The 16,170-nt window shown below is 53.1% G+C and overlaps 1 protein-coding gene across 6 annotated transcripts in view; it reads right to left on the bottom strand.

Moving 5' to 3' along the window:
- Positions 1–14,292, bottom strand: part of CAMK2B (calcium/calmodulin dependent protein kinase II beta) — a 94,822-nt gene extending 80,530 nt beyond the window's left edge. For 3 of the 6 annotated variants that reach the window (XR_009520584.1, XM_060020179.1, XM_060020180.1), the window contains exon 1: positions 14,078–14,289. Coding sequence is in view for 5 of the 6 variants with exons in the window: in XM_060020179.1 (XP_059876162.1) it covers positions 14,078–14,142 (65 nt within the window). In the remaining variant the exon portion in view is untranslated. Of the gene's footprint in view, positions 1–14,077 lie in introns of all 6 variants that reach the window. The other 3 variants (XM_060020181.1, XM_060020182.1, XM_060020183.1) reach the window with 2 other exon arrangements.
- Between the last annotated feature and the right edge of the window lie 1,878 nt (positions 14,293–16,170).

Genomic DNA, 16,170 nt, shown 5'->3' with positions numbered 1-16,170 from the left:
GAGGGACTTCCCTGGCGGTCCAGTGGTTAAGACTTCGCCTTCCAATGTAGGGGGTGCGGGTTCGATCCCTGGTCGGGGAGCTAAGATCCCACATGCCTCGCGGCCAAAAAAAACAAAACATAAAACAGGAGCGATACTGTAACAAATTCAATAAAGACTTTAAAAATCGTCGACGCCAAAAAAGTCTTTAACAAAACAATAAAGAAAATTTTAAAAATAAAGAAAATAACCACGAGAGCCAAAGTCCATCGACAGGTGAATGGGATAAGCAAAATGTGGTCCACCCATACCATCAACTATTATTCAGCCTTAATAAAGAAGGGAATTCTGACACATGCTACAATATGGATAAAACTTGAGGACATTATGCTCAGTGAAATAAGCCAGACACAAAGGGACAACTGTCGTATGCTTCCACTTACATGAGGTACTCAGAGTAGTCAAATTCAGAGACAGAAGGTAGGATGGTAGGTGCCAGGGGCTGGGGGGAGGGGATGGGGAGTTAGCATTTAATGGGGACAGAGTTTCAGTTTTGCAGGATGAAAACATTCTGGAGATGCATGATGGTGGTGATAATAACACAACAACGTGAATGTACTTAATGCCACTGAACTGCGCACTTTATAATGGTTAAGACGGTAAGTTTTATGTTATATATGTTTTACCACAAAAAAAAATCTCCTGGCAGGATAGGCAGCCGTATCTCTAAGAAATCATTAAGAAAAAATGGAAGAAATTGGTAACTTGTCATGCTGACTTTAAAATCAGGTTTTTAAAAAGAGCGCCTTTGGAACCCCATGACAAATCAAACCTTAACCTCTGCTGACGAACAAGAAAAATTTAGAGGAGAAAAAAGCATAAGAATCCCAGACAGAAAGCCATGAACTGAAAGGGACGAGCAGCTGTGATGGGCCCAGTCAGGGCCCAGGCACAGGCAGGGTCGCCACTCTGCAGTCCACGCAGACTGCGCCCCAGTGGGGACCGAGGCTGAAGACCCCACGCACCCTGAGAGGTGACAGCACAGAAGTCCCCAGCAAAGCCGAGCCCCGGCCCCCCACCCAGTGCCAGCACCAACTGTCCCTCGGGGCGGAGGGACACAGGTCGTGGGAAAGCAGAGAGGACTGGAGCTCAGACGACAGCTCAATCCACAGGGAGGAATCACCTGCATTTCAGCGCGGAGGAGCCTGAGGATGGGGAGGTAGGAGAAGGCGTCCCCAGGACGGCATCAGGAGAGACCCCTAAGCATCCTTTAAGTGAGGGGAGAAAGGAGAGGAGACGGGGAACAGAGGGACCAAGCCAGCCCCCCAGCCTCTGCTCCACAGGGTCCCGCCAGCCCAATGAGGAGAAGGCCCGTCGGTCACCACACCAGGAAGAGCCCGGGCGCAGCTGAAGGAGGAAGGAAAGAAAAGTCTGAGCTTGAAGTGGAAGAGAGAGGTTAACCTGCCCCAGGACAGGCCGTCCTCGGCAGCCTGCCCCGCAGGCAAGTGGTCAAGATGAGCATTTGTTCACGGATCAGAAAATAAAAATGGAAGAATACGAACGCGCCCACGCTCAGGCCTGCAGAGGAACCGCGAAAAGCACCGCCTTTCAGGGACCACGGTCTGCACCCCAGAAGTCTCACTGCTGCTCCGAGGCCCCCCCCCAGACTTGAGGGCCACAGACCCTCGAGGAAGGAAACAGCACAGATGAGGAGACGCCAGGGCCCACCCCATACTGGAACGACGGGGACACCAGAGCCCTGGCTTCAGCGCCCAGGCTCTGGCCCAGGAGTCTTGGATGGGACAGTCCCAAGGGGCTCACTCAGGACAGAAGCAAGTGGATCCCCGGCATGTGGGGCAACGCCAGGGGCAGAGCTCAGAAGCCAAGGCACCTACTGGTCCCCAGAAGTGGGACCGCGAGTTTGAGGCGTTACGGCGGTGTCCTCCCCGACACCGGTCTTCACGAGGGGCTGGAGGACCCTCACCCCGTGTGGCACTTGTCTGCTGGGTTCCCGGCCAGGCCCTGCTCCTAGGCGCTCACGGGTTCCTGGATCTGCCTCGGCCAGAGAGCTGGGGACGAGGCCAGAGGGGGGGTCACAGCCCAGCCTGGAGGGTGCCCCAGGGGACAGAAGGAGTGGGAGACACGGGAGCCTGGGGAAGGGGCCTAAGGAGAAGCGGAGGTAAGGAGAGGTGAAGGGAGGAAGGGAGAAAGAAGGGCGAGCACCCAGCCGAGGCGGTGATGGAGGCGTGCGGGCCCGGGAAGGAGGAGACCAGACGTCCCAGAATCACGGAGCCCAGGGTTTGGGGTTTGGCTTCCATCCCCACTCCAGCCCTTCCCGTCACTGCCAGTCGCGCTGATAGCCTGTCCCCTCCTGCCAGGCACGCCCATCACCACACCCGCTGGGACTCACCACTCCTGCTCCAAGAGGGGCCTCACCCTCCAGCACCCATGCTGGCACAAACCCCTCCCCCAGTCAGGGCCAGGAGCACGATCCGGGTTGGGGGACAGGGTGGGGATGCGGCCTCTTGTGTCCCGCCATGGCCTTGTGTCCACTCTGAGACCACTCTGGACCCAAAGCCAGTCCAGACCATGGTAAATGGAACACCAGAACTTGGGGAAGCGACAGGAGAGGTTTGTGGGTGTCCCCTCCCGACCTCTCACCCCCTGCTGTCTGTCCCACGCCAGTCTCCAGCCTCCGGCTCCCAGGTGGCTCTCAGCGGCTTCTGGGCACAGTGACAGGTGCCCTGGTGTGAGACGGAGCGAAGGCTGGGGCTAAGGAACACGGGGGATGGCTCACTGCGGCTTGGCCTCGGCGCTTTGGACCCTGCCCTCAGGCACCACAAGCCATAATGTACTCCATTTCTTTTTATGCACGAATAGTACTCCAGTGTGTGGATATAACACACTTTCTTTATCCGTTCATCAGTTGATGGACATTTCGGTTGTTTCTGCCTTTTGGCTACTGTGGATAAGGCTGCTATGAACAAGTTTCTGTGTGGATATATGGGTTTTTTTCACAAGATACTGAATATAGTTCCCTATGCTATACAGTAGGTCCCTGTTGTTTACCTATTTTATATATAGTGTTGTGTATCTGTCAATCCCAAACTCCTAATATATCCCTCCCCCACTCCTTTCTCCTTAGGTAACCATAAGTTTGTTTTCTGTGTCTGTTAATTTTCTTTGTGTTTTATAAATAAGTTCATTTGTATCCTTTTTTAAGATTCCACATACGTAATATCATATATTTGTCTTTCTCTGTCTTACTGACTTCACTCAGTATGACAATCTCTAGGTCCACACGTGTTGCTGCAAATGGCCTTATTTCATTCCTTCTTATGGCTGAGTAGTATTCCATTGTATATATGTGCCACATCTTCTTTATCCATTCATCTGTTGATGGACATTTAGGTTGCTTCCATGTCTTGGCTATTGTAAATGCTGCTATGAACATTGGGGTGCATGTATCTTTTCAAATTAGAGTTTTCATCTTTTCCGGGTATGTGCCCTGGAGTGGTATTGCTGGATCATGCGGTAGCTCTATTTGTAGTTTTTTAAGGAACCTCCATACTGTTCTCCATAGTGTCTGTATCCATTTACATTCCCACCAACAGTGTAGGAGGGTTCCCTTTTCTTCACGCCCCCTCCAGCATTTATTGTTTATAGACTTTTTGATGATGGCCATTCTGACCGGTGTGAGGTGATACCTCATTGTAGTTTTGGTTTGCGTTTCTCTAATAATTAGCAACGTTGAGCATCTTTTCATGTGCCTATTGGCCATCTGTATGTCTTCTTTGGATATTTGTTTCCATATCCCTTGGGTACATACCTAGGAAGGGAACATTTTGAGGAACTGTCAAATTGTTTTCCGTAACAGCTGCACCATTTTACATTCCCACCAGCAGTACATGAGGGTTCCAACTCTGCATCCTCACCAACCCTTGGCATTGTCTGTCTTTTTGATTCTACCCTTTCGAGTGGAAGTGAGGTGGGATGTCATTGCGATTTTGATTTGCATTTTCCAAAGATGTTGAGCATCCTTTCATGTGCTTATCGTCCATTAGCATATCTTTATTGGAGAAATGTCTCTTCAGGTCCTTTGCCCATTTTTTAATTGGGCCATTTGTCTTTTTACTGTTAGGTAGTGAGTTCTTAAAATATTCTAAATGTAAGTGCCTTATCAGATATATGCTTTGCAAATATTTTCTCCCATTCCGTGGGTTGTCTTTTCACCTTCCCGATGGTGTCCATTAAAGCACAAAAGTTTTTTAATGTTAATTAAGTCCAATGTATTTACTTTTCTTGTGTTGCTTGTGCTTTATGGTGTTGTGCCTAAGAAACCATTGCCAAACCCAAGGTCACAAAGATAGACTCCTAAGTTTTCTTCTAAGAATTCTATGGTTTTAGCTCCTAGAATTAGGTCTATGACCCATTTTGAGATAATGATGTTGAGCATCTTGTGTGCTTACTGTTCACTAGTATATCTACTTTTGTATCTGGTGTTAGGTAGGGTTCCAACTTCATTCTTTTGCAGGCGGATACGCAATTGTCCACTGGTTGAACGGCCCCTTATTCTTTCCCCATTGAATTGTCTTGCCATCCTTTTCAAAAAAAATCAACAGACCACTGATGTATGGGTTTATTCTAGACTCTCAATCCTATTCCATTGATCTATGTGTTTATCCTCTTGCCACACTATGCCCACCTTTATGCCGGACAATACCCACTCTGTCTTGACTGCTGTAGCTGTAGAGTTAGTTTTGAAATTGGGAAGTCTGAGTCCTCCAACTTTGTTCTTTTTCAAGACCGTCTGGCTCTTCTGGGTCCCTTGCATTTCCATATGAATTTTATTTTTATTTATTTTTTTGAAAGGCAGCTGAGGGACTTCCCTGGTAGTCCAGTCGGTAAGACTCCACACTCCCAATGCAGGGGGCCCAGGTCTGATCCCTGGTCAAGGAACTAAATGCCCGCATGCTGCAACTAAAAGACCCCACATGCCACAACTAAGACCTGGTGCGGCCTAAATAAATAAATAAATGATAGCAGCTGAAATTTTGATAGGTATTACACTGAACTTGTAGATCAACTTGGAGTGTACTGCCATTTTAACAATATTAAGTCTTAAGATCCATGAACATAAAATGTCTTTCCATTTATCTAGATCTTCTTTCATTTTTTTCAACAGTAGTTTGTAGCTTTCAACATTCAACTCTTGTATTACCTTTTGTTAATTTCTTACCATGTATTTTATTCTTTTAGACTACTGTATGAAATTGCATTTCCTAACTTTATTTTGGGATTGAGCATTGCTAGTATAATGAAATATAATGGATGTTTGTATTTTGATCTTGTATCTTGCAATTCTGCTAAATTCATTTTTCAGTTCTAACAGCTTTTACAGGGATTCCTTAGGACATTTTCTATACAAGATCATGATATCTGTAAATGGAGGTAGTTTTACCTATTCCTCTCCTATCTGGGTGCCTTTTATTTCTTTTTCTTGCCTAAGTGTCCTGGCTAGAACCTCCTGTATAACGTTGAATAGAAGTGGACAGAGCTGACACACTTGATTGCTCCTGGTCTTAGGGAGAAAGCGTTCAGTTTTTCACCATTAAATATGTTAGCTGTGGGGTTTCCATAGAGGCACTTTATCAAGTTGAGGAAGTTCCTTTCTAATCCTAGTCTGTTGAGTGTTTCTAGCAGCAAAGAGTACTAGATTTTGTCAAATGCTTTGCCTGCATCTATTGAAATGATCATATAGTTTCTTTGTTTATTCTGTTAATACGGCGTATCACGTTGATTGAATTTTGTGTCTTGAAACAACTTTTTATTCCTGGGATAAATCTTACCTGCTCATAATGACCCCTTTTTACGTGCTGCTAGTTTTGTTTTGCTAGTATTCTGTTGAGGATGTTACATCTATATTCATAAGGAATACCGGTCTGTAGTTTTCTTCAGATGTCTTTGTCTGGTTTTGGTATCAGGGTAGTTCTTGGCTTCACAGAATGAGCTGGGAATTCCCTCCTCTTCTATTGTTTGGAAAAGTTTTTGAAGGACTGGTATTAATTCTTCTTTAAATGTCTGATAGACTTTACCAGTGAAGTTATCTGGGCCTGACGGACTTTTCTTTGTAGGACATTTAAAAACTTTTAATTTATTAATTCATCTCTTTAGTTGTTATAAGTCTATTCAGATTTTCTATTTCTTCTTGAGTCAATTTCAGTTGTTTGTGTCTTTCTAAGAATTGGTCTGTTTCACCTAGGTTATCTCTAACTTGGCACACAATTGTTCATAGAATTCCCTTATTGTCTTTTATTTCTATAAGATTAGTTGTAATGTCCCCTTTTATTCCTGATTTTAGCAATTTGAGGCTTCTCTCCTTTTCCTGGGCCTGACCACCCTTTTCATAACTACAACCTTCTTAACTGGCACTTGTGAGTTTCCTTAATTATTCCCAGAGCAGAAGTACTAATCACCTAAGAACCTGATCGTATAATTTGTTTAATGTTTATTACCTGCCTCTCCCACCAGTATAAGCTCCATGAGGGTAGGCACCCTCGATTTTGTTCACTAACTGTTTCCTAAGCACCTAGAAAATGCCTGGCAAATGACCAGTGTGCAGGCAGACTTGCTGAATGTGTGAAGAGCAAAAGAAACCAGAAAAGTTGCAAATGGTAATAATAATAATAGAAATGACCTTGAAACTCTAGTTGTGCGCTGTCCAATACAGAAACCACTGCCTACGTGCAGCCCTAAGAACCTGAAACATGGCTGGTCCACACTGAGATGTGCCGTATGTGTAAAACACACAACAGATTTCAAAAACATAACACTTCTTAAAATATAAAATAGCTGAACAATTATTTTTGTATTGATTACATGCTGAAATAATATTTTGGATAAACTGACTTAAATACATATACTATTAAAGTTCTTTTCACCCGTTTCTTTGTTTAGTTTTTTTGTAAGTACAAGAAAAGTCTGAATTGCACTTGTGCCTGACATCTGTGGCTCAAGTTTTGTTTCTTCTGGACAGGCCTGCTCCAGGTGACTTGGATAGGGTCGGGGGTAATTTTGTGGAGTGTTCAGAAAAAGGAAGGCAAATTCCAAACATGTGGTCAGGTGAGGCTCTCACAGAGCCCAGAGAGGGAGCAGGCATGGGGGCCTGGCCTGGGGCACAGAGGCCCCTGCAGGATCTGTGTCCGCGCTGCCCACTGGATCACCAGTGTCCTCCTCGTGTCTGATACAGCTGGTCTGAGGTGGGGTCTGCCAGGTGTAGCCGGGGGCTGGGATCCACCGCCCTGATCGCCTTCTTCAGCAGGTGCAGCTCCTAGACCGGAGTTCTTCACCCAGAAAGCCCTTAACAGACGGCCTGGATTGAACCAACGGCTTTGAAAATCAGGCTGCACCTCAATGTACAAGATCAAAAGCCACGTGAAGAACTTTATTAAGAGACGGGCAGAACGCTGCAAACCCTTTGGCATCAAGCTCCGTGGCCAGCACCTAAGTCATGCCACCCTTCATCAGGTGACAAGACAGATGGCCACTCAGGCCGGGCATCTCCGAGGACCTCCGAGACCACCAGCACCTTCTGCCCCCAGCCACCTACAAGGCTCCCATCTTTTAGAGGGTGACATGAAGCCACTCTGTTGGGCACCTACTGTGCGCTGGGCATGGTTCTAAGCCCTGGAATTCAGCATGGGCTGAGTGACAGGAAGGCAGGGGCTGCCCCCCGCTCCTTGCTGCAAACGGGCACCAACTTGGATGTGCCCGACGCCATGGCGTCCTGTTACATCCGAGGACAGGACACTCTTCCCGTTTCATGGTAACAGTCACAGCATCTCTTCCCCCCAGTGCCCACCGGCTGCTCATAAAGTGGGGAAAGGTGGTAGTTCTCAAATTAGGCCCGTAGAACAGCGTGGGTTATGTGTCCTCCAAAAAAATGTTCTTAAATCTATGCCCGGCTATTGCCAATCTGTTCCAGAATTCAACAAATGCTTGTATCTGGCTTAACAAAGAATCATAACTTCAGTTATTTTAGGATCATTATGTCAATGCAAAAAGAACTATGTCCACCAGGAACTGCGGCCACTGAACGAGCTGGTGACCCTCTAACCTAGGAGATAAAGGCCACCAGAAAGTTAGGCACCTAGGAGCACCACGAGGATGTTTTCATTTTAAACAGATTTTAAATAGATTCAGATCCTTATATGAATAAAATATACATTTCTATGTAACATGCCAATATGATAATTTTTGGAAAACCAAGTTATACATAATGCATTTTTACGTTTCTACACTAACAAAGTGACTTGCAGCTGTGAAAGATGCTTTAAAAATAACCAAATCAGATTCCATTTTGAGGGGAGGGAGAGAGGGGGAATTAAACATGTCAAAAATATATTTGAAATCTCCAGAAAGGCCACATCTCTTGCCTTGGACCAGGTGGCCACAGAGAGCAGTGGGAGGGACAAAATGTTTCCAAGGAGCAGACGCCGTTCATGTCACCTCCCCTTGGTCTTTCTTTTTCTTTTTTTTTCCTTTTATTTTCCCCCTTGGTCTTTCTTATTAAAGCATTTGGTAAATTCCAGGCAGCTCAGTATGGGCTCTCTAAGGGAACCATCTCTGCTAGAATTTCATTTTAAGTAGAAGAAAGAAAATCCGACATGGCGTCTCTCTCCCCTAGGCTCTTGGGGGATCCCCCCAATTTTTTTTTAAAAAAAGGAGAGGAATACGTTCTTGGCTTCTTTTTGAACAAGACCCCTGTGTCCCACACCCAGGCCCCACCAAGAACAAAAGTGTTCCTTCATCCACTACGATCATGCATTCCTGATAACCCTGGGAGCCCCAATTTCAAACACAGCATCCTCTCTTCCCTCTGTCGTGCTTGTCAGAGAAGGGGGACCCGTTTTTGGTTTTAAAAATATGGCCACCACCTATACACCCATCTCTGCTTCTAAGAGAACTGGCAGGCACTTAACTGTAAGAAAAGTCCCCCTGACATGGAGGGATCATCATGAAAAAGTGTTAGAGGCAAACGAATTGAAGAATCACATATATGGCGACTGCATCCGTGTTTTTAAAACCATACATATGTGTGAGTATACATACCTGCGTCTATATACACACACATAGATCCTTATACTGACATTAAAATAGACAGGCCAGGTTCCTCTGGGGGATGAGGAAACTTGAGTGTGGAAGAGTCACATTTCCTGCACATACTTATGTATTGGTTTTTCTTTATAAGATACTATCCTTGTTGCCTGTTTAATCAATAAAATAAAATTTTAAGCCTTGCCGGCCTCAAATGGGGGCCGTGTTGGTTGTCACAGAGGGACGACCAAAGGAAATGACGTTTTTACAAAAAGGAACCGTAGGGCAGTGCCTTTGCGCTGGAAAAGCACAAAGAAGGCTTGGTGAGCAGCCTGTTAAGGACAGGTGAGGCCCTGAGGAGCCCAGGGTCAGAGGAGACCACAAGCGGGCCATGAGTCGGCCAGTGGAATAACAGTATTTTAAAAACACAGAATGGGGTAGGGTCATGAGCTTCTGAGAGAAGCAGAAGATGGATTCCAGAGTCAACTGCCTGGATTCAAACCCTGGCCCCGTGTGGAGCTTCTCTGAGCTTCAGGCACCTCTTCTGCAAACTGGGAGTGATCACGGTACCTATTTCACAGATCAAGCAGCTTAATGTAATAAGCACCATTTAACTGTTACCAGCAGAGAAAGAGTGCAAGTCGCAAGCGCAAGATATATTCTTAGCTCTCAGCAAAGTAGGTTATGGTATAAAAATACCGTTCAATAGTAACTAAACTAGCCTCACCTTCATGTGCATCTCACAGCAGCCTCAACATGTGCGACTTCTTCTCTAAATACCCTACATTAGGCACCCAGACTCCAGCGCTGGGGGCCAGCCTAGGAGACAGAGGCCACCGGGTTCACTCACCCCTTCCTCGCACATGCAGGAGACCCCACTGTGGGCAGGACCTGCCCCACACCTTGGTGTCAGATGGTGCCAAGTGACAGGGGAAGACAGAAGTGGGGAGAGGTTGAGTGGGGCAGGAGGCGGGAAGAGGGCACGGGGACCTCGCTGAGCCGCCAGGGGGATGACCTGTGTGGCCATCGGAGGAGGAGGGAACAGCGCTGGCAAAGGCCCTGGGGCAGGAAGCACCCAGTGTGCCCGAGAGCGGAGAAAGCAAACACGGTGATTCCTCCCCCACCTGAGTCCTGTCTTTCCTGGCAACCAGGCTTCGGAGCTCAGGAGGCTCACAGTTGATTTGCTCTGAATTTCCTGAGTTTATCTATTAACTACTTAGCAGGCCGCTTGCTAGTTGAGAGGACGCCGAGAAAGCCGATGGCTATCCTCCCGGCGAGGGGTCACAGCCCGGGACAGGACCTGCTGTCCCCCGACTGGGGCACGCTGGATGGAACCAAGGACATACCAAGGTCAGCTCGGGGCCTAGCTGAGCTTCGGGGGAAGCTGGGAGGGACAGGGGTGCCCTGGGCTGGAGGTGGGGGCCTTCCCGGCTGCCAGGGCAAGTTGCCCACCCACCCTGAGCTGCAGTTCTATGCCTATAAAATGGGGGGAGAGGGGAGGAGGTATTCCCCGGCAACTCGAATCAAATAAAATCAAATGTTGGAAGTGATGCGCCCCTTAGGGGTTGTTACAACCTTCCCCCAAGGGGAGGGGTCCATGAACGCCTGAATTATATCCAAAGTGGAAGCTTCGGGAGCCTGAACACAAAATGCAAGACTGCTTCCTACCCAACAAACAGCCCGACAAATCAGGTTGGCACCGAGCCCGGGGAGGGGGCCGGAGGGAGTGGGCCCAGGGCGGCCACAGAGAACACCCGGACCCCTGCTGGCAACCCCACCAGGGGGGACAAACCCTAGAGAAACCCTCACACCTGCGCGCCAGCAAACCCGCTGCAGGAGTGGAAGAGAGAAACTCTGGGAACACCGAGACTGCCATGAGGAAGGGAGCGTGACGTACTACAGATACTACGGTCACTACACACAAGCAGCAGCAAAAGGTCAGAATGTGTCCCCATGCACAGATGCCCAGAGGCCTAAGCTGAGTGAAGAAGCACGTTCCCAATTTTTTATGTAAAGTTTAAAGAAAAAACACCAAAGAATCCTATATATTAGTTGGCGATCCTTCTATCTGTGCGTAAATGAAGTAAAAAGAGTCTGGCAGGATAAATTCCAAATGCATGACAGTCGGTTTGGAGAATGGTTACTTAACATTTCTTTGTAATGCTTTATTTCTTACAATTTAAAATAAAGGACTTAAAGCCAAAATGACAAAGGGGAACAGTTTCCAATTCCGGGTAGAAGAGACACAAGTGTTTGTTTTATTACCCCTGGAAGATTTTTTCCATTTAAAAAAATCTATCCAATATGGAAACATTTTAAGCCATATTGCTGGCCGGTCCGTGTTGGGCCGAGGGCTTCATCGCCCTGACCTGTGACTGTCCAGGGCTCAAGGTGACTCTTGACCCAGGACTTAGGCCTCCAGGCTGGTGTCAGGGAGCCCTGCCCTGGCCGGGCAAGGAAGGGCAGAGCCCCAGAAATGAGCTTCTCCTGGCCCTCGGACCCAATGCCCGGGTCCCCAGGGAACGATCCCGCGCAGAGGCAGCAGTGGCGAGGGTGGGACAGGTGGAGAAGGGGACAGGGCAGGGAAGGGTGAGGCTGGTGACCGCATCATGAGAGCAGCTGTGGGCCTGTGGCCCGGCCCTTCCCAGGCAGGGAGTTTAGTGTTGCTTGACTGGTGCCAGGGGCTGCAGCTTTAAATAAACTTGGACGCATCCACCTGGGCCGGGAAGCAACACCAACTGTGCCTCAGGCCGGCCAGGCACTGTCAACAACCACCGACATGGCCACTGAGGACCCCAGCCCCGGGCGGAGATGCTGGCCTCAGTGCCCGACCCTCCCTCCTGACCACCTGCCCCGCTGCAGCTCACCCTGCACTGGCCCAGCCTCCTCCCCGCCCCGGGACGCTCCAGCAGGGCTGTGACAGGCCCCTGGGCATCCCGCACTGGGCCTGGTGCCTGGGGGCCCCGCCAAGGGGTGCTGGGCTGGCCCAGCTGGTGGGGTGTCTTCCCCTCCTCTCCCAGGCCCCTGGGCCCCCTAGACAGCTAGGCTTCCTCACCCACTCCCACCCCAGGCCCCCAGCTCCCTTCCCGAGGAGCCTGGCCTCCACTGCAGGGTCCGCCACCCCTCCCGGCCTCCCCGAGGGCAGCCCCAAGGACCTCCATCCCCCAGTGTGGGTGTGGACGGCAGCGATGAGAATACCCAGTCGCTGCTGCTGCAACCAGAGGCCCGAGGTTGGTCTGACCACCCTACAGGGCCGCTGGCCCAGGGAGATTCACAGAAAAGTGAAGGAGAGGTCAGCAGAGCCAGCTTCAGGTTGAGGAGACGGGGTGAACGGGAAGAGGCATTTCTGCCAAAGGGCCCGGGGGTGCCTCGTGGGAGGGCCTGGGTACAAGCAGAGAAACGACAAGAAGGTCCCCTAGAATGGGGTAACCTTCCCCCCACTGCCGCCCTCTGCCTCGGACAACCACCTGCTCCCACCTGAGGACCACCAGCCTGTCGCCCTGTCCTCACAGGCCTGCTCCCAGACATGCCCCGGAAGCTTCCTCAGGGCCTCCGGGATGCACACAGTTTGTGTGCTGGATCCCTTCTCTGCTCTCCAGGTCCCCCTGCCTTGGGGACAGGCACTCAACCAGCCCCTACCTGAGGGAAGGGAATTTTGGGGTCCCCAGGGCCCAGCCTTGCCCGCACCCTGCCGCGGGTTTTCTCCACTCCACCCCACTCCCTCAGCACCCCCCAGGCCTAACTGGCATCGTCCCCCACGTGCAGGGAGGCTTGGGGAATTCACACCCCCCGCACTCCTCCCAGCTCGCGCCCACAATTATCAGTGATCAGCTTCCCTCGCCAACACAAGGTATCACCACAGACGTTTCTTAATAAAAGGAAAAAAAAAGATCTGCCGCTGGATGAGTAAGAGGAAACCTCGCCAGCGCCCCTTCCACGGGGTGGGCTGGAGGAGGACGGGGCTCTGGCCGCGCCGGGCTGGAGCCAGGGCTTCAGGAGTTCTGGAGCCAGACGTGGAGATGCCAGGTGCAGCCACCCTGATGCACAGAGTGGAGACCCGCAGTCCAGAGAGGAGCCGCCGACCCGCTTCGGGGTAGAGCCCGGAGGCAGAGGCAGGTCTAGGGCCCTACACGGCTCCTGCTGGCGAGCAAAGCCCAGGAGCCACCTGTTCCCCGGTGAGGCCCTACCTGAAACGAGCTTTCAAAGTCCCTCCCATCACCTCCCCGCAAACAACTCTCCAGAATCCAGCCCCCACCTGCCTCCATGACCCTGAAGCTCATCAGGCTCCCACCTCACCCCCTCATCTTCACCCCGGTGACCTGATCCAAGCTCCCTGACCTCAGCCCCCAGCACTCCAGACTCCTCTTTCCAGAAGGATCTGGGGGAAAATCCTCCAGAACCCCGATTCCCCTGGGCACCCACAGCAGAGGCTGTTCCCACGCGGCGCGGAGCGCAGCTGGCACCCCCCGCGCGGATGGAGCCACGCGGAGAAGCAGGCGCAGAGCAAGTCCCGCCGCCCCCGCGCCCAGCCGCTTGTTGGGGGTGGGGACAGCGCGGCTCGCGCCGGGAACGACCCTCTCGGCTAGGTCCGCCCCCTCCCCCGCGCTCCAGGCCCCGCGGCCGCCCCCGCGCGCCGCTCCTCTCCGACCTCCGGCCGCCAAATGCGTCACGTCTGCCGGGCGCTCCGGGGACACCTGCTGCCGCCCCCGCTGCACCGAGCCCCGCGCCTCGAGCCGGGGCCTCCGGCCGGGCGGTCGCGCTGGACAGGGCCCGGCAGGGCCGCGCGCGCCGAGGTCCGGCGGCTGGGCCCCGGGGGCCCGGGGGTCGGGGCCGCGCGGGACCGTGCGCTCCGGGCTCGGAGCCGGGAGGAGCCGGGGTCGCGCGGGGCCGCAGTGCACCCGGAGCCGGCGGCGCAGAGGATCTGGGTCTCCAGGGTCCCGGCCCTCGGAGCGCGGCGCCCTCCGGGGTCCCCGGCCCAGCCCGCACGCGCCGCGGCTCTTACTTGCCAATATCCTCGTAGAGCTGGTACTCGTCGGTGAAGCGGGTGCAAGTCACCGTGGTGGCCATGGCGGCGACGGACGGGCTTGGCGTGCGCTCTGCTGCGCTCGGGCGGCGGCGACTCCGGCTCCCGCTCGCGGGCACGGCGGCGACACGGGAGCGGGCGCGGGCGACACCTCGGCTCGCGGCGCCGAGCGGGGGCCGGGCTGGGCTGCGCCGGGCGGCGAGCGCACGCGAGATCTGCGCGCTCCGTGCCCGACAGGAGCGCGCCGCACACCTACGCGCGGGGAGCGCGGGCGACGCTGTCACTGCCGCCGCCGCGCCCGCCCCGCCCGCCGCCCCCTGCACGCTCCCCGCGCCCGCAATCGCGCCCTACACTCGCACCCGCACACGCACCTGAGCCCTGCACCTACAGCAGCGCCCGCGCCCTGCACACGCTCTCGCACCCACTCCTGCTCCCAGAATTCGCACTCGCGCCCTGGCCCTGCACATGCTGCGCTGGCACCAGCACCCGCGGCCATGCGCCTGGGGCGAAGCACACAGGGAACCGCTGGCTCCCTGAGCCTGCTTCTCCGCTGCCTCCTGGCGACTCCCTGCACGAGACACACACACACACACACACACATACACTGCACACACACACACACACACACACACACACACACTGCACACAGTGAACCCAGCCCCCCTCTCTCCCCTGAAGGCCAGCCTTGACCTGGACCTCAGGAGGGGCCTCAGGTGCACATGGGGGAGGGGGGAGTCCTCCCTCCACAGACTCATTCCTCACACCCCCAGGAGGAGATGCTACAGGACCCCTCCTGACCGGGTCTCCACCACTCTACACCGCACAGTGCAGACCCCTGGCAGAGCTGCCCAGGAGCCTCCCAGACCAGGCCTGCACCCTGGGGACACTGGGAGTGGGAGATGAAAGGGTGAAGGCTACTCCCTCCCCCATGGTCCGAGCCCCTCCCTCCCTCCCTCCCTCCCTCCTCCTAGCACTGGACACTGGGGTGTCTGGAACAGAGGTCCCAGGAACAGACATTGCCAGTTCAGGCAGAGTGTCGAATCAGGGAAACAGTGGCTGCTCCGTCTGCATCTTGGGGTCCTGAGAGCTCTCAGCCCCCCTGCCCAGGTAGGGGCACACATTTTCCCTATCCCAGGCCTGGTCCACTTGCCTGCTTCCAGCTCGGGCCTGGAAGAAGCGGGTCCATCTTGAAAGTGGCCCAGGAGAGGAGGAGGGGCGAGCGGGGGGGAGGGGCAGGCGAGGCTGGGCTGACCCCATGCCCCACAGAAGAGCCCCTCCCAGGGCCACACCTAGGCTGCCATCCAGAGCCGGGGCTTCAGATCCAGTGAAGACAACCCACTGGTTCAGCAGCCCCATGCTCCTCAGAGGGGAAAGGGCCGGGTCCGTCCTGCGGAGGCCCTGGGGAAATGCAGTTTCTAGCAGCCAGCTCCGGATTTGGGCGGTTCAGCAGGCCCTGACAGGAACCACTTGCTGCACCGTGGGCTCCCCAGGCAGAGGGTCTGGGCCTGTCCTGCTCATCTCGCTCACCTTGGTGGCCAGCCCGGGGCTGGTCCCAGAAGCCACAATAAATATTTCCTGGATAACAGATCTAATGCAGGGATTCCAAGGCAGGAGTGGGCAGTGGGGATGGACCCAGGGCCCCCCCCGACCAGGATGCCTTTGGCACACGGCTGTCAGGCAGGTGAGTAGACCAGGTGGTGACCAGTCCCTGTACTGGGTGGTTCTGCAGACCCAGCCTGCACCCAAGAGACAGCTGGAGGCCAAGGAACACTTGGGGTAAAGGCCGGACCCGGACTGGGGGCAGAGGGGGCCCTGTGGAGGATGTGGCCTTGACCTCTGCAGGGCCGGGCAGAGGGGGAGACCACCTTCAGGGCTCAGTGCTGGAACCAGAGCACCACAGGTGCCTCCTCGTGGGCAGGCGCCCACCTCTCCTGGGGCAGCCAGGGGAGCACTGGAGGCCCCTCACCCACCAACAGAGGCTTGCTCTTACAGTTGTGTTCTGCCCCACAGGAGCCTCTCCCCACACATGCTGGGCCATCTGCAGCGGCAGGAGAAGGAGACAGTCCCACACA

This window comes from Delphinus delphis, chromosome 9 (assembly GCF_949987515.2).
Source record: "Delphinus delphis chromosome 9, mDelDel1.2, whole genome shotgun sequence".
Taxonomy (NCBI): domain Eukaryota; kingdom Metazoa; phylum Chordata; class Mammalia; order Artiodactyla; family Delphinidae; genus Delphinus; species Delphinus delphis.
Note: the sequence above shows the minus strand (reverse complement) of the source record. Positions and strands in the feature narration are given on the sequence as shown.